General features: G+C 46.3%; 1 protein-coding gene across 6 annotated transcripts in view; it reads right to left on the minus strand.

Moving 5' to 3' along the window:
• ARHGEF28 (Rho guanine nucleotide exchange factor 28) overlaps window positions 1-18873 on the minus strand; it is a 1591074-nt gene that overhangs the window by 171836 nt on the left and 1400365 nt on the right. For all 6 annotated transcript variants that reach the window (XM_069627491.1, XM_069627492.1, XM_069627490.1 and 3 more), the window contains one exon: window positions 14237-14491. In XM_069627491.1, coding sequence (XP_069483592.1) covers window positions 14237-14491 — 255 coding nt within the window. The remainder of the gene's footprint in view (window positions 1-14236; window positions 14492-18873) is intronic.

Consider the following 18873-nt stretch of genomic DNA (forward strand, 5'->3'; position numbering starts at 1 on the left):
TACCAGGGAGCTTTGGCAAAGATCAGCGGTGCATGATGGTCCCTCGTAGCTCGGGAAGAGGGCGCCTTACCAGTCCTCTCTGGGTCAGTCCTTGGAGGCACAGCAGCTTTCAGATTGTGAAGGAGAGCAACAGCAATTCTTCTCGTCCAGCAGGGCTTCAAGGTCAAGCTTCAGTTACTCCAGTTACTCGTCGTAGTGGACATCAGCTTCTGAACACGATTCCTAGCAGTGAGAGGTCCCCACATATACTGTTGATCTCCCATTCACTCCGCTGGGACACACTCAGGCATCCAATCACGACTAAGGGCATTCATGCAGGCAGGCAGCCAATCAGGCACATGAGGTATTCAGGCCATTCACTTCTCTCCAGACACTCACAACAAGTTATGTGTATTGGGACAAGTACCGAGCCATTCAACACTCCAAACTGCATTCATACCGGTTTCGGGCAGGGCTGTCTCAGTCATTGTGTCAACCACCAGATACTAGACATCCACAACACAGAATGCATATTCGTCACACACTCTATTCACCCAGGTCCCACCCACAGGAGGTACCCACAACATACATCACCGGGAAGGCTCCAGCTAGTCTGGCCGGGCCTTCACAACAACACCATATATGGCACTTCCATCCAACAGCCATTCAGGGGGAAGGGACAGAGTCAGGGCTTCCCAGGACTTTTGGAAAACAAGGTAATGGGTAATAGAAAGCAAGAGGCCGCAGGGGCCATTTTGTTTTCTATCCGGAATCAACTGATCCCAATGTCAGGGCCAGGGTATCCCAAAATGGAGGATACTCTGCGCACCTGTCAAATTCAGCATGGAGCTGCCACCAGCCCATACCCTGCTCTGCGGGCCACTCACAGGTGCCCAAAAACATACACTAGGGGCACAGGGTTGCACCCCCACCCATGGGTGCCATAAGGGTATCCCACGGGTCCGTTCACCAAACTAAAAGAGAGAGAGCTGCACCGCCAGGAGACACACATGGACTCCTGCGCGGAAAACACGACAGAACACACGATAAAAAGCAGTAAAGGACAAGGATATGGAGGCCCTGTCCCTCCGATGCATTTCCAGCATCACAGTCGCCCCCCCCCAGACTGAGGTGGAGGGTGCCTAATCTCCCACGGGATAGACACCCTCATCCAGACGGTCAACATACCTTCTGGAAAGGCCATCTGCATTATCGTGACTCTTCCCTGGTCTGTGCTCTATGGTGAAGTTTAGCCCTTGCAGGCTAATGGACCACCTGAGCAGTTTCGGGTTCTCACTCTTCATCTCTATAAGCCACTTCAGGGGCTTATGATCTGTTTGCTCCTTGAAGGTAGACCCCGTAAGGTAGGGCCTAAATCGCCTAAGGCTCCAAACTATACTAAAACACTCCTTTCCAACAGTAGCCCACCTAAGTTCTCTACCCTTGAGTTGTCTACTGATGAATATGATAGGATGTTCTCTCCCTTTGTCATCTAACTGGGACAAGACAGCTCCAATTCCGGTGTTGCAGGCATCCGTCTGGACGATAAAGGGTCGGCTGTAGTCAGGCGCACATAACACGGGTGCCTTACACAGACTTTCTTTCAAGCCATCAAAGGCCCTCTGACAGTCTTCATTCCAATTAACCTTCCTAGACTGCTTGGGTTAAGCCAGAGCTGTCAGTGGTGCAGCTATGGTTCCATAGTCCAAAAACAAAGAGGTGATGGCGGGAAGGTTTAGAATGAATCTTAACCACTGGCAATGCTCTGGGCAACCCTCCAGACCACCGTTCTTCGCCTGCCAAGCCATTACAGAAGGGGAAAGACCATGGTTCCATAGTCCGCCATGAAATTGCGATAATACCCGGTGAGGCCCAAAAAAGCTCTCACCTGGGTTTGAGTAGTGGGAGTCTCCCAGTCATGTACATCCTGTACCTTACTGGGTAGAGGTTGGATTTGACCCCCCCCCCCACCTCATGACCAAGATACGTGACTTTCCCCTGAGCTATCTGGCACTTGGTGGCCTTGATAGTGAGGTTATCCCTTTTCAAGGCCTGCAACACTCTACCCAGATGTGTCAAGTGCTCTTCCCAAGTGGAACTGTAGACGGCAATGTCGTCTAAATAAACCACACAAAAGGCTTCCAGCCCACTGAGAGCATGATTGACCAATCTCTGGAAGGTTGCAGGGGCATTCTTCAACCCAAAAGGCATGACCCTAAACTGCTAGAGTTCCTCTGGTGTTGAGAACGCTGTCTTTTCCTTGGCATGGTCCGTCAGAGCTATTTGCCAATAGCCTGAGGTGAGGTCAAAGGTGCTCACAAATTTGGCAGCACCTATGGTGTCCACGAGCTCATCAGCCCTGGGCAATGGGTGCGCGTCAGTTTTGGTGACGGCATTGACTCCTCGGTAGTCCACACAGAACCTCCAATCCTTGGTACCTGCCTGGGAACTTGCCTTGGGGACAAGGACCACGGGAGTGGACCAGGGACTGGTTGAGGGTTCAATAACACCCAGATCCAACATCTTGGCGACCTCAGCCTGGATGTGGTCCTTAACCGTATCTGACATTCGGTAGCTCCTGCTCTTGACAGGCACGCTGTCACCAGTGTCAATTTCGTGCTTACACCACGGTGTAAGGCCTGGCGTCAGTGGAAACAGATTGGCATACTGCTGGAGCTAAGTCCTGCAGGCCCTCTGCTGCTCGGTTGTCAAGTCTGGAGAGAGATGCACTCCCTCCACTGAGCCATCCTGAGGGTTGCTATGCAGCAAATCAGGAAGGGGCTCACTCTCATCCTCTTCTTGCTCTGAAGCCAGCAAGAGACATGAGACTTTGGCTCGCCTGTGGAAAGGCTTGAGCCTATTAACATGGAATACCTGAGGGGCTACCCCTGGGATTCCCATGTCAACCAGATAATTGACCTCGCTCATCTTGGAGATTATCCTGAAGGGTCCAGTCCATTTATCTGCCAATGCCCGAGGCTTGGTAGGCTCCATCACGAGGACCTCCTGTCCCGGAGTACAATCCACTTGCGATGCTTTAAGGTCATGCCAGTATTTGTTCAATTCCTGGCTGGCCTTGAGATTCGCTGTTGCTTGACCCATCATCTGTGTCATCCTCCGTCTGAGGCCTAACACACAGTCCCCCACTTGCTTGGCGGGACCTGGAGGGGTGGCTTCCCAGCCTTCTCTAATCAAGGAGCGAGAGGCCCCCTCACGGGATGTCCAAAGAGTAACTCAAAGGGGCTGAAACCAACACCCTCTTGAGGTACCTCCCTGTAAGCAAACAGCAGGCATGGCAGGAGGAGATCCCATTTCCTCCTTAGGGGCTCTTCCAAAGCACCTAGCATGTCCTTGAGAGTTGTATTAAATCTCTCAACCAGACCATTGGTCTGGGGTGGTAAGAGGTGGAGAACTTGTAGGTTACCCCGCACTCTTTCCACATGGTTTTCATGTAACTAGACATGAAGTTGGATGCTCTGTCAGAGACAACCTCCTTGGGGAATCTAACACGGGTGAAAATGCCCAGGAGAGCCCTGGCAACCACCTTGGCAGTAACGGTCCGAAGGCGTATAGCCTCAGGGTACCTGGTGGCATGATCTACCAAAACCAGGATGAACAGATGTCCACCTGACGTGGGAGGGTCAAGGGGACCGACAATGTCGATGCCCACCCTCTCAAATGGTGTGCCAACCACTGGCAATGGCTGCAGTGGGGCAATGACACTGCCTCCAGTCTTGCCAGACAACTGACAAGTTGGGCAGGCCCTGCAGTGGGACTCCACTTCTACTCCCATCCGAGGCCAGTAGAAATGGGCATAGAGCCTCTGCTTAGTCTTCTTGGTACCAAGATGACCAGCCAAGGTCACCTCATGCGCCAAATGCAGTAGGAAGGGCCTGTAAACCTGGGGTACCACCAACCTCTTGAGGGAACCAGGTTCAGGCTTAGTGGGCTCACTAACAAGGAGCTCACCCTCCCAATAAATACGGAATGTCCTAGGCACTTCTCCTTGTGCCTGGGACGGTGGTCAGTCAAAAGGCCGAAAAAATAATACCGAATGACAAAAATCTCGAAAACAAAATCTCGAAAAAAAAAAATATCGAATTATTTATTTATTTATTTATATGTGTTTTTGGGGTCAGGTAAGTAAAAAAAAAGGGTTAAAATAAAAAAAAAATAGAAAAAAGGGGAGTTGGGGGGAAACCCCCCATTTCGAAAAAAAAACTTCGATATTTTTTTTTTCGGCCTTTTTTTCGAGATTTTTGCTTTCGAGATTTTTGTATTCGGTATTATCACTATAAACCGCCTGGGACAGGGCCTGTTTCCTCAGACCCTCGAGAGAGTGACACTCTCTCTGTCCTTTACAGAAGTCTGCCCGGGAGGGTCCCCCGTCAGCTAACAAGCATTGAAGGTCGGGATGATCCTCTGGGTTGAGAACCTCTCCCACAGGAGAGTCTTCTGGCTCTTCTCCCACAGGAGTTGAGACAGGGTTTACCACTGGACCCAGCCCGTCCGGAGCATGGATCCCAATGGGTGCTGTTGGAACAGCAGGAAGAGAAGGAGCTCCCTCCACAGAGGTGGCCTTCTTGCTCTTCCTTCGTCTTTCCTTAGGCCGCGCCTTCCGTTCGGGTACTTATTTTATTTATTTATTTGTTTATATAGCGCTAAAGCCCGCAGGCATCAGAACGCTAACAAATAGACAAAGACAACAAATAGTGATGACGGGACTAGACGGAAGAGGTCTGAATTAACTTAAAGTGGTGCTAGGTGTTTCTGGGTTCTACTTAAAAAGAAAAGTTTTCAGTTTTTTCCTGAAGGTGAGATAGTTGGGTTCTAGTTTAAGTAGGGTGGGTAGGTCGTTCCATTTCCCGATGGCTATAGTCGGGAAAGCCTTACCAAGGCCCTGTTGTTTTTTAATGGTAATGGTTTGTAGTTTGCCTGTGTTTGATGATCTGAGGCTCCGGGATGGTTTATACCATTTGAAATGTTTCTTGAGGTAAGCCGGGGCTGTGCCGTAGAGACAACGGTGTACCATGGTGAGAGACTTGAAAGAGATTCTCTCCTCCATAGCCAGCCAGTGGAGGGCTTTCCTTTCTCCAGAGATGTGTTCTCTCCATGTTGTTCCAGTGATCGTTCTAATGGCGTTGTTTTGAATGATTTGGCATCTTTTCAGGCACTTGCTATTTGCTCCTAAGAGTAGGGAGTTTCCGTAGTCTAATCTAGATAGTATAGTGGCCCTAGCAATGATGATGCTATTCTTTTGGTCTAGTAGTGGCCTGATCTTTTTAAGGAGAATTTGATGGTACTGGCAATTTTTTTTGAGGTAGCTTGTGTGTGCTTCAGCTCCAAGAGAGGCTTGAAGATACACGCCTAGTGTCTTTACTTTTGCTGATACTGGGATCTGGATGTTTTTGATGGTGAATGAGTTAAAGGCAGGGCTCAATTTCTTTCTGGCTTGTGTGGATCCGAAGATCATGAGCTCGGTCTTTGAGCCGTTTAGACACATCCAGTTTTCTTTCATCCAGTGTTCGATGGTGTTGTAGAGGATGATAAGTCTGTCATTGTCTATTTGGTGGTTTCCACTGAGTTCGAATACCAGTTGGGTATCGTCGGCGAAGTTGGTGAAGAATATGCCCATCTGGGATAACATGGTGCAGAGGCATCGCATATATAGGTTAAAAAGTAATGGGGAGAAACTGGCTCCCTGAGGGACTCCGCAGTCGACTAGCTTAGCGCTAGATGCTTTGTCTCCCCAGACAATCTTAGATTGTCTGTTTTGTAGGAAAGAGGCGATCCATTCAATGGCTCCCGTTGAGCAATTGCCTGATTTGTCAAGGGCCTCGCGGAGTTTGGCATGATCTAGCAGGTCAAATGCCGCCGAAAGGTCCAATAGTATCAGCAGCCCCGCCTTGCCTCTGTCCAGGATGGAAAGCATTTCAGTTTGGAGATCCAATAGTGCTGACTCAGTGCTGTGGCTAGATCTAAACCCAGATTGTTGTGGATGGAGTAGGTTGTTTTCATCAATGTAGTTTTGAAGTTGGTCAGTGGCTATTTTATCCATAATTTTCAGCAGAAAATTACAATTTGTGATGGGCCTGAGGTTGGCAGGGTCCTGTTGGTTAAGGTCTGGTTTTTTTGGTAAGGGAGTGACCGTAACTGTTTTGATGGAGTTTGGGACAGTATGGTCTCTGAATGAGGCATTTACCATTCTAGTGAGAAAGGGACTAAAGATATCGGGATTTTCAAGAATGAACTTAGGGGGAAGAACGTTTTCTGAACATGAGGTACACCTCATGGTGGATAGTGTTTTCTTCATTGTGTCGACTGTGATGGATCGAAAATGAAATTTAGGAACTTCTATCTCGATGTTATGTTCTATGGGGGGAGTCTTGACTGGAATATTTGTGGTCAGGCAGTTGTTGATGGTTTCTCTGGCTTTGACTCACAGCCAGACCCGGTGTCACCTGTGAACTAGTGACCGCAGCAGCAGTCATGGGAAGACCATCCGCGATCAATCCCAACTCTACTAGATCGTTACCTAACAGAATGTTAGCAGGGACATTGTCCTGAACCAGGACAGGAAGCTTTGCTGTCTTGTCTCCAATTACGAGTGTGACTCGGGTTACAGGTGATAATTTGGGAGGCCCACCAGCTAACATGGCGGTTCTCAGAGGTGCACCTACATAGTCCTCTGGCTTGAGCAGGGTCCTGTCCACCACTGTCATGCTTGCCCCAGTGTCTCTCAAACCAGTAGAAGGCTGGCCATTCAGGAGGACACTTCTCAAAAACCTATGGGTGTTCTGTGGGATAGTAGCCAGTACTTCTGCGTACTGGTCCCAGGCCCCAAGGGACACTAAGGAAATCGCTACAGGAGCACCAAATGTGATTCCTGTAGAGGAGGGGAGGACAGTGGCCTCCACCTCAGAAATGGGGTAAGGGTAGGTCAGGCTGACAGTCTGTACCCCAAGTGCCGTACCTTTACACTTGGAGTCACCCCTCTTGTGATCCAGAGCCCCACAGTCCCAACAAGTGCCGGGAGTGTGGGGTACGGTACTGGAACCACCGAGAGCCTGCTTTGCAGCAGGTGGACCACTACTCTTATTCCCACCCACACATGACTTATCCCCACTAGGTTTTTCGGTCTTCGGAGAGGAGGGTTTAGGTTTACTCGACTGTATCTGCTTTTGGGACTCCTCAGCTTTCTGAGAGGCCCCCTTTTCTTTGTCCCTGTCCTTCCCACTGGAGTCCTTAGGGGACATGCGGTGGGAGACCCAATTGTCAGCCAGCCTAGCCATCTTAAAGGGGTCCAAAATGTTCTGGTCAGCAACATACTGACGCAGCTCCGGTGAACAGGCTTCAGAAAAATGCTCAAAAAACAACAGGTGGGACAATTCAACAAAAGTTTTCACCTTGTAACCATCAATCCACCCCATCATGTGCGCAGCACTCACCAAGTCAACCCAAGACACATTCTCTCTTTTCTTAAAATCCCTGAACCTTTTACGGTATTGGGTAGGTGTCTTGACAAACTTGGCAATCAAACCAGATTTCATACACTCATACTGACCCCTTTCTTCCACACTCAGCTTCAGAATACAGTCATACCCAGTCTGAGGTACTCTGCTTAGCAAACACTTAGCCCAATCTCTTTTGTCAACATCATGAATTGCACAAGCCATTTCAAACGCTTCAATCCATTGGAGGATATCAGAACCCTCCACAAACACACCAACCAAAGCTTTCATAAATTTAGTTGCTGGGGACCTGACACACTCACTGGGTTTCGCTGAAGTCTCCAATCTAGCTTTCTCTAGCTGGATTCTCTGACATTCAGTGTCCTTGTCTTTGAGTTCAAGATCCCTATTCTGAGTTCAACTTGTTGAGCCAGCTCCTCCTTCTTAAGCTCAACATCTATTTCCAACTTGCGATATTCAAAGGCCAATTTCATCCTTAATAACTCAAGTTCCAAGGAATTGCTGGGGTTCGGAATAGAGGCAGCAGGAATGGTGGCATTCCTAGAAACAGATTCAGTAGAAACCCCAGGGGCAGAGTCCTCATTGGTTGCATTCCCTCCCTCATCAAGAGTTTCACCATCGGTCTGGTAGTCCACCAGGGCAGCTATCAGCTCCGCCCTAGACTTTTCCACAAAGTCTAACTCCCTGGCTTCACAAGCACTCTGGAGAGCCTCTAAGCTCATCCGAATCAATTTACCATTTGCAATAGACTCCATTGCTTGTAATGCAGTTATTTTGTACACAACCAAACCTTAATTTAATAAAGTGCAGATATTTTGTAAGTGGCACGGTTATACACTGATTCTTAAAACCATAAGCATGTCAACGCTGCCACCAGTGTAAAGACTGGTAAGGGGTGTCTGTACTTCTGCTCTCTATATGGTAGAGGAGAGGCACAGAAGACCCCAGCCAAGATTCTCTATAAGGTAGCAATGGACGAGCAATCAAGGCCTAGCTTCTCATGAGGTGATGCAGGCTGGTTCTTAAATACAGTGTAGTCCCCGAACCCCCACAAAGGAATGTCCACACACTGTATTACTGAAAACACAGTCTTTATATAATTAATATTCAAAGTTATGTACACAATCACAATAACGCACTTTGTACTCAGAAGTCAATAATGATAAATATATACAATTCTAAAGTGGTACCACCAATGTTATCAAATCTCATTAAAGTGCATCAACTGTACGGTTAAAATGTCACACAGATCAATAACGAGGAAACCAGCAATAGAGATAGGAAGGAACGTAAAATGGTTGAAACAATAGGCAGAATGCTGACTCCTACCGCTAGGCACAGTTCTGTGTGGAGACCCCCCCACCTGGGCAACCTGTAAAATAAAGATATATAGCACAAGCCCAGTCCATATATTGTTCAATAGTCTTATTTCCTCCTACTAAGGTTTTACCCCCCCAATGTACCTGGTGGAGTAGAGTTCTCCGAAGATGCGTCAACCGATCCTTCTTGAGTCACTCCCTTTAAAGCAGGAGCCACAGATCGTCGAGAGGCGTCGAGGAACTCGGCGTTCGGTGTCGCGGAATCGACGGCCCTTCTTGAGTGCCCTCCCTTTAAAGCAGGAGTCACGGGTCGTCGAACGTCCGACGGTGGACAGGTGGAACTATGGCAGTGAAGTGGCAGCTTCATTCCTAGCGGTGCTCGTCGACGACAGAGCGTTGGCGACCTGCAAGGAAGAGGCGTGCGGGGCACCTCGGTGACGATAGTTCTGGACCGCAAAGAGATGATGAACTGTGGCCCAGCAAGGGCGTCGAGTCGTCGGCGTCTCTGTGGTCCTTAGGTGGCCGGAAACCCACCGGCGAATGCTCCTCGGCGTGTCGACGGTCGGGCCTTCTCCAGCGGGATAAAGCGGGCGACGATGCAGACGAGAGCGTCCGATGATCAAAGGAAGTTCTTAGGCAAACGGGAGCACGGTGGCTCCGGTGGGCGACGGCGGTCGTCGACAGTGGTGGACAACAGTCTAGGTGCTTCTCTTTGAGATTCCGCAGCATTCCCCATCTCGGGTCGGCAGCCTGACGAAGGTCTGTCTACCAGGGAGCTTTGGCAAAGATCAGCGGTGCACGATGGTCTCTCGTAGCTCGGGAAGAGGGCGCCTTACCAGGTCCTCTCTGGGTCAGTCCTTGGAGGCACAGCAGCTTTCAGATTGTGAAGGAGAGCAACAGCACTTCTTCTCGTCCAGCAGGGCTTCAAGGTCAAGCTTCAGTTACTCCAGTTACTCGTCGTAGTGGACTTCAGCTTCTGAACATGATTCCTAGCAGTGAGAGGTCCCCAGATATACTGTTGATCTCCCATTCTCTCAGCTGGGTCACACACAGGCATCCAATCACGACTAAGGGCATTCATGCAGGCAGGCAGCCAATCAGGCACACGAGGTATTCAGGCCATTCACTTCTCTCCAGACACTCACAACAAGTTATGTGTATTGGGACAAGTACAGAGCCATTCAACACTCCAAACTGCATTCATACCGGTTTCGGGCAGGGCTGTCTCAGTCATTGTGTCAACCACCAGATACTAGAAATCCACAACACAGAATGCATTTTCGTCACACACTCTATTCACCCAGGTCCCACCCACAGGAGGTACCCACAATATACATCACCGGGAAGGCTCCAGCTAGTCTGGCCGGGCCTTCACAACAACACCATATATGGAACTTCCATCCAACAGCCAGTCAGGGGGAAGGGACAGAGTCAGGGCTTCCCAGGACTTTGGGAAAACAAGGTAATGGGTAATAGAAAGCAAGAGGCCACAGGGGCCATTTTGTTTTCTATCCGGAATCAACTGATCCCAATGGCAGGGCCGGGGTATCCCAAAATGGAGGATACTCTGCGCACCTGTCAAATTCAGCATGGAGCTGCCACCAGCCCATACCCTGCTCTGCGGCCACCCACAGGTGCCCAAAAACATACACTAGGGGCACAGGGTTGCACCCCCACCCATGGGTGCCATAAGGGTATCCCACGGGTCCGTTTACCAAACCAAAAGAGAGAGAGCTGCACCGCCAGGAGTCCCAAATGGACTCCTGCGCGGAAAACACGACAGAATACACGATAAAAAGCAGTAAAGGACAAGGATACGGAGGCCCTGTCCCTCCAATGCATTTCCAGCATCACAAGTATGTATGTGGGTTTTGAAAAATATAAAAATAAGTCCAGCATGGGTAAGTTACGAGCTAATGATTTAAGAAGGTAGACGGTGCAAGAAAGAGAAAGCGGGTGTGAGGGAGAGTGAGTGGTATAGCAAGGGCGTTATAGAGGGAGCGAGGGTGTGCAAGAGAGATGGGTGTGCATTAGAATGGTTGAAAGATAAGGGCTGTGGGCGAACTGGTGTGAAAGACCTAGTGGTTGTGAAGGGGGATACATGGTTTTTCATTAAAAGATTACAGGACTTCTTGGACGAGCCAATTTGCATACTTTTGTGAAAATGTTGTTATAGCAATTTCTTTAGGACTTTTGTATTGTGAAGTGGGTCTTCCTCAGTAAGAAAAGCCACGCTAGCCAGGATGCAACTTATTGTACAACATCAATGTGGAAGGATGCAATTCTGATTGTTCTGGGTAAATCTTAGACTGTCTATTATTGTAAGAGCAGGCTCCAGGGATGTTAAGGGTTTTGTGGCTATTAATGTTATAGCAATATATCCAGTGAATAAAATTTCGTTTTGGTACCACATTTCAGAAAGTTAAGTGGTTTGACATGTCACATTTGAAGACATGTTCTTGATAATCATACGGCAAACAGCTGATTTTGTTTTGTCCAACTACAAAATCACAAAAACCTGCATGGTCTGAAGAGAGAAATAAGGTATGGAGTCCTTACACATATCAAATAGGTACGTATCATACAAAAGAAGCATCTTTTGGGAAGCCCCTTTAAGAGACCAGGCTTTCCTTGCTAGAGCAAACCTTTATATGACTAAGGGTCAATAAGTGTCTAAAGGACTTGGATCACTTCAGGAATTGTATATATGTGCACAGTTTTGGTGCAAACTGCACAAGTGCTGATGAAAAAAGAACAGGGTCAAAGCCATTAGTCAGAATGTCTTACACGTGCATGAACCACTTGGGTAAACTTTGACAATCACCAAACAAGATATTTTTGGAATTACAATCTACAGCTGTAATTTTGAAAATGCTCAGTAAATTGGGGCTGTGGTTGTATTCATACAAAGGTTCCAATAACCTTCTAACAGAAAAGAAAACATTTACTCAAGTGATTTGCTTGAGAGAGAATGATTTAGCAATGATTTCTGTGTGCGCTTTTTGTTAACTTCCACCAGCCATGACTCTGATCTATGCATGTATAACTAAATGGTGAACATTAGTAAATGTCTGTGTTGTTTTCAGGTTGTGTTTCTTAACCTAGAGCAATCAATGTTAGTGCCTGCACACACTTCTTCATGAGAATTGAAGATATTTTGAAAGCACCTACTAGTGGGCTTTAGGTTTCAGCACAACCAGTAGTTAGTTGAAAGACTGCACAGTAACTGGTCAGCTTATTTCTGCTTTGGAGTATAGGACAACTGGGCTACTTGAGTAAATAAGATTACCGTTGACTGCATAATGGCAATTTCTTAAGATAATTCACGTTATTAGGGGGTCCTTTTTCACAGGATTGTTTTTGAGAGCGACATTTGGACATGTTGATTTTTTTATTTAGATGAAACAGGCATTTCAATGAGATATCTTGCCACCGATTATCCACAGAAATAACCCGATACATGGCTGATACAGCCCTGCGAGGCATTATGTACCTTTTCTCCACTAGCTGTCTTCTCGTTTTTCAAGGGCTTTTGACCTGCCTGTACATCCATTCAAGTGAATGCATATACAATAGGTAAAGAGAACCTAAAAAGACATGCCGGGGAGAGGGTTGTAGTCTAGGGGATCTGGCTTACTTAACTCCCCCAAACTCTTCCAGAAACTTTGACGGTTGCTGTGGGGGAAGGGAACAAGAACAACATCAGAACATGCTACTACCAGAGGAGCAACCAAGTCTCTTACACCTTAAATTTGATGTAAAATGGCTCCCTCACAAGGTTTCTTTTAAATGATGTATTTATTATTATTTCAAGTGCATTTGTAGTTCAAAGATATCTTTCTATGCTAGTTATAATTTATGGCTAAAACCTAACCAAGATATGAAATACATTTTTTCTGTACAACTGTTCATATTGGTATTATTTTGTTTTAAGTTGCGACACTATGGAGGACATTTGAGGTCATATCAGTTCACCTAAAAAAAGTATTTAAGATGAGGTTCAACCTCACCCCACAGGACTGCTTCCTTTTTTTAAAGTCAGGGGTTCAATTCTCTACACTACAAGCATATGCAGGCTTAAAGCTCCGCACTGCGCAGGTGACACTCGGAGGATAGCACTGAGTGTCTACTCTGCAAGACTGAGGATAATGCAGCACCTTGTTTATGGCTAAAATCCTTTAGTAGGCAGCTGGCTTGCACCTCCCACCACAGTGTGAAGAGAGTGCATAAGGTGACGAAGAGGGAAAATAGGATCGAAATGGTTTGGATGCTGTTCGCCAAGAGAAAGGATACCTTATTGTGGCGAAGTGTGCATTGACTGTTAGATATTACACATGTTTATGACATCGTACTGCATATGTTTATTTGTTCAGTGTTGTTAAGGGGTATAGCATGTACTGATAAATGAGCAACATTTCGGAAACAGGTTGAACAGTAAAAGTCGCTATAACAGCCACAGAAATCATTGCTTGGGAAATCAGAACAACAGGACATAAAGACTGTACTAAATAATAGAAGATAGTGCTTAAATTCTCTCATGGTTTAAGAACTATAAAGATGCTATGCCATGAAAAATATGTCAGAGCCCTTCTGTAAATGACAGAGTGTGCACCATGGGATGTTTTCTCATCCTGTGCCATTGAATGTCCAGGCAGTGCACTATACCGTGGCATGCATAAACACTTATCGTGGCATTATAAAGAGAGAATGACTATCCTATGCACGCCACATCACCTGCCTTCGTCTTTGCTTTCCCACATACCTGAGTGTGGTGGAAGTCCATGTCAAGGCCAGTAGACAGCAGAGGCTGTATCATAAAGAAACCAGGTATGTCGTTTTAGGATAGGCTTAAGCTGGCTTGGGACCCCCCAGGTCAGATTTGAGCATAAACTGAGGGTTTACAATTTGGTATTTCAAGGCTATTGGGTGGAACTGACAGGAAGCCAGTTCTCTGGAGCAGCAAGGAGCGGATGCATAGTTGGCATAGTGTGTGTGTGCTCCCATGTGTGTGGAAGAGAACCCCTGCTAGAGGTGAGGAGAAGGCTACCTTTCCTGGGTGGAACAGCACATATGCTGAGCGTGGTCATATTTTAGAGTGGCAAATGAATGCATTATTGGAGGATGTTGAGGGTGCATTCTAAATAGTGTTGCAAGCCACAGCGCTGAAGAACAAAAAGCTGCTGCACAGAACATGGATCTTGCCCTACAAGAAATTACTTTGTTTACTTCCTGGAGCAAGAGCTACGGGGCAAGAGGCTGTGTGCTCTTTTGAATTCCTGCCAGGCACGGCTTAAGTGACCCATTCCATAGACCAGACTAATTGAATACTGTAAATGTTTCACTTGTCCAAAGCAAAAAAAAGGCAGTCAAGTAAATCATGGCATTATGGAAGTAAACAACGATTATTCTCAATGTAATATACAATGGTTATAATTAAAATGTAGATTTTTCTCTACAATATTGTACCTTTCAGTCGTCCTGTGGCAGTTTTCCAAAAGACTATGCCCTCGTGTAACAGTGTTCGTTCTTTGCTGGTCAAGTCCTGCTTCCGGAATGTATTGCCATTTTTGAGTTTGGTGCAAGTCTTATTCTCTATCCTGTTGAAGATCTCCACCAATTTTTGCTCTTTCTCAAATTCATTGACTCTTAAATCCACTGCAGCAATCATGTTCTTAACCAGGCAGAGTGCTTTGCCAAGATCGCTGTGCTCCTCTGTGCCATCTGCAAGACACGCATTGGGTAAATGGCCAGCAAAACTCAATTGAAATAAACTGGAACAAGGCTAATATGATGCTCATTTACTCAACATTGCTTACATACCAATATTATACATGTGAAGAAGGGGTATTAGGTCATGAAACCACCGACATGCATTGCACTGCCACCATGTGCCATAGCAAGTGCATTGAATTGTCAATATGGCAAAAGCAATTGGAAATGTCAATACGCTTTAAATATCAATAAAACAATAAAATTACAGATATGCAGAGGTAGTGTGTGCCCCTATGGAGCCAAATATAACAGGCTGCATGAAATGAAAGCTCCATTATATGATTTCTGATGAATAGATGCACATACGAAAGCTAGACTTCATTGTGCTCAACCGTGATATATATCTCTGAGATATTTTAACTTTCAAAATAAATCAGCAGTTTCAAGAACAAACTAAAAACGACCAGAGTACCAATAGAAATGTATGGAATGGACCTTCGCCACGGGCTCGCGTACATTCCACTGCCATTTGTCACTTACATATTTGTCCTTGAACTGTTATTGTTCTGGATTTAGAGTATCAACGTCTTTCCAAAATGTCCTTATAAAAGGCAATAACCTGATGCAACATCAGGAAAGCACAATGCAATGACTACATAGTAGACTTCTGTTACATTAGAAGCTGCCTTGTTTTCTAATCTGTAAGGCAGAAACTAGCAATACGTGAAATCTAAGTCAATACAATTCGTTAAAGGGATATCAAATAGAGATGAGCAGCAGGCATGGTAGAGCAAGACATACATTGGTTGCATTAGCACCAACAAATGCGCGATGGGAGTGGGAAGAAAAATATACTGCAGACAATATTCCTCTTCCATTGGAACATATGTGAGCTTGGACATTTTGCCTGACCCTTACATGGCTGCCATTGTGATGCTGATCTGCCCCCGTGTCCCGAATAGTAGATATCAATGAATCTGTTACATGAACTCTGTCCTATGACGTACTGAGATGTCACTTAAGGGTCTCTGTTTAAAATATATTTTTGTATTGTCAGTTTTTGTAATGATTTTTGTTAGGAAAGATATTTCCTTTTGCAACTTTCTTTCCATTGACATCAATTGAACCCTTATGTATTTGCTATGCATTGATGCCTAACCTTGGGGGCAAGTAAGCCTTGTTAGCACCACTTAACCTTTTCCCTACTTATTCATTTTGGGGGCACTGGTCAGCCCATAAGGTTACTAGTGCAGAGCCTTTCCTGGGTTCCTGTGTTCCTTTTATGTGGCACGCATCACCGTGCAGTGAAGTGCTACAGAGATACTTTTTATCTTTTTTTTTCTTTTGTGTCCTGCAGCATCCTTTATGCCTTTTTGATGTGCTTATGTCATGCTGGTGGCAGTAAACCAAGTTCTGCTTTTTTTTTGTTTTGCCCCCATGCCCCTTTGTTTTTCACAGCAGAATGCCTTTTCGAGTATATATACTCAAAATGAACCATGCCATGTAGTTTAAGCCCAGGCCGTTGGCCCTCTTGTGTCTGAAAAAGCCATACAGAGCATGCACTTTCATAGTATTACACTTGGATTGCCAGCGAAAGTGCTTTCTGTATCTAACCTAGTAAAAGCGAGGGATGGAAATGACTGGTCCCAATCAAAATCCATGCCAGAGCATGCCTGTTGATTAGCAGATGTGGGGTTTGAAGCTGCCCATGAATTGACAGCCCTTGTTTGAATGGTGCAGGTCCTTGCCATTGGGGGGCTTGGGCATCCCAGCCTGAATTTTGGATGAAAGGGGGAGTCCGGTATTCGTTCTTCAGATCATTCACTGCAGCCAAGACCCCAAAGAAGAGGAGCATCTGCTGAAGACGCATAAGATGGCCACTATGGACAAGCAGCATTTCAAAAGCCATTTCCCAGTAAAACCCTACTCCCCTTGCTGTGATCACAGAAGACTCTCGTTGGTGCTTCAACTCTTGCATGGGTGGGATCAACCAGTCTGGAGCCCTGCCTCAGAAGCCCACCACAAGGGGATGCCAGATGTGTTCCGGACCCTTGTAAGAGCTGGCCATTCTCTGTGAAGGCCTCTCTGCTCACCGTTTGCCATCTCAAGCTAGAGTTTGTGACTCTGCATGTCGTCGACTGGTGGCATCATCAACCGTTGGCCTAAGATCATTTCTCCTACTATTGCTGCTCTCCTTGATGAAGAGAGGCCTTTTTGGAGCCAAATCAGTAGTGCTGTCATGATTCCCACCTGCTGACACTGACAGGTTTTTTTTCACTGCTGCCCTGCTTCTTCTGTATCTTGGAGGTCTCTTCACAGCTCTGGCTGCTGTCCTTCGGTGTCCGGCCTGTCCAGCACTGAGTCTATAGCAGCTGGCCCAGAACCAGAGATCAGACCCAATCCCAACGACACCCTTAGACACTGCAAAACGTTGAGTACCCCAGGTGTGGCAACTCAGAAAACAAGGGGTGCAAATGACCTCTTTATGTCCCCTTAATCGGACACAGGCACTGTAGGAGGAAAATGCCATGCCCTAACACTCCCTTCCCTGTCTATGATCAGTGGAGTTCTAACCTAGGTCCCACCCAGGGGAAACCATAGTGTCGAGGCACTGAGAGTGTAAAATTGTTACTGAGCTGTTAAATCCAAACATGCTTTTGAAATGCATCTTTCTACCAACCTGATGGATTAACCAAACCTTGTGCAGGTAAAAGTGTGACACTTCTTAACCCCCTCTCAGGATCTTACCATGAAGTTTGACTCTGTTAGGGCACTAGGCTTACTTACCTGATATGGAAGGACTGCCAAGAATTAGGTGATTGCCTCATATTTGTAAGGCAGGGTATATTGTTTACGTTTGAATGTGTTCATTTGTTTACTTTACTTGCTAGTTTTGTTGTTTTACTTTATTGAAATGCCATTTAGTGCAAAGTGTAGTTAACCACCGTTTCAGAGTATGTGTGTGTATATATAGTGGACAATCCTTGTTAAGGGGACGTTAATGTTAAGTTGCACTAATGAAACCCTATGAAATTCAATGAAAAAACGTTGTTAAAGGAACGTTATGGTTACAAGTAAAACCGAAAACCCCCAGAAATTCGCCAGTTAGGGTAAGCTAAGTAACCATAACTTGCGCCACGACCGTGCACTGCAAAGAGTAACACCAAGGACAGCGAAGACGACATCACAAATGGCATTGATGACATCAATGATGACATCCCATGTAAAATTAATTTTGATGAAAAGTCCCTACAAGCGGTTGTGTTTATAATGTTGGTAATCGGGAGACATCATGAACTACTTAATCTATTAAAGAATGCACTCATCTAAACAACATTGTATTGGAGTGTTGTTGTTAATATAGGAACCTAATCATACATAAACATAGGCAATGGCTGCACCACGCACCATAGAAGTACAATATTTATAATCTTGTAATTTTGGATGGTAAAATAATGAATGCTACCTTATCTGAGTTTTGAGTAATGTTAAACATGTAATAACTAGCTAACAAGCGTCCCCAACCAGCACGATCCTCCCCGCAATGAGAGACAATGAAGGACTCTCCCAGGATGGGAATAAAGCCAAGACAGAGTGCGGGTGAGCGTAAATGGGAGTTTATCAATCAGAATAGGGCATGCAAAGAACTCTGCAAACTCCGAGAGCGCTCTGTCTGACAATAGCAAAGACAGGAGTATATATTTACAAAACACGTCATCAGAACCTACATACTATAAGGGGCACAAGTTCAATGGGATTGGGTGGTGATGACTAGCTATAGGCGCTGCTGCAATGTGGTTGGCCTTGGCTGGAGGACGTCACTGGTCAGCCTCTTGGGATGGGCTGGGCCTGGCGGGTCGGCTGAGTTCATCCGGGCGGTGTTGTTGTGCCATTGTGGCCAGTGTTAGAGATGAATGTCTTTTCCTGACTTCTCTGCCCTAGGCCATGCACACCGCAGTCATTCAGTTATTGCAATATTATCTTCTTTAGTAAATCTTTCAATAGGTTATTCTACAGGTTAATGCAACACAGGAGGAATGTACCTTGTGAGGGGTTTGATGGTCATTCATCAGTGCGTGCTTACCAGTGTCCTGTTGACTGGTACCATAGGTCGAGGGCATGGGACGGGCGGTACACGCCTTTCTGTCTTATTAGAAGTCGTTATGAATGGGCTGCTGTATGTTGCCACAGTATTGGGTGTCCTAATTGCACAGGGCCATAAATCTAAGGTGATCCGGTGGGTTGTGGGGTTTAAGAGGGGGCGCCTTTGGATTTGTGTATTCAGGCAGAGGTTTACTGCTGTGCTGTAAATAATGCAGGTGGCGGGCTGTGGCCTTGGGTGCTGCAGAGGGGACTACAAATCTTTGAAGCGGCTCCAGCCTGGTTGGGGG

Source organism: Ambystoma mexicanum, chromosome 6p, assembly GCF_040938575.1.
Source record: "Ambystoma mexicanum isolate Mex_15411 chromosome 6p, UKY_AmexF1_1, whole genome shotgun sequence".
In the NCBI taxonomy this organism is placed as follows: Eukaryota; Metazoa; Chordata; class Amphibia; order Caudata; family Ambystomatidae; genus Ambystoma; species Ambystoma mexicanum.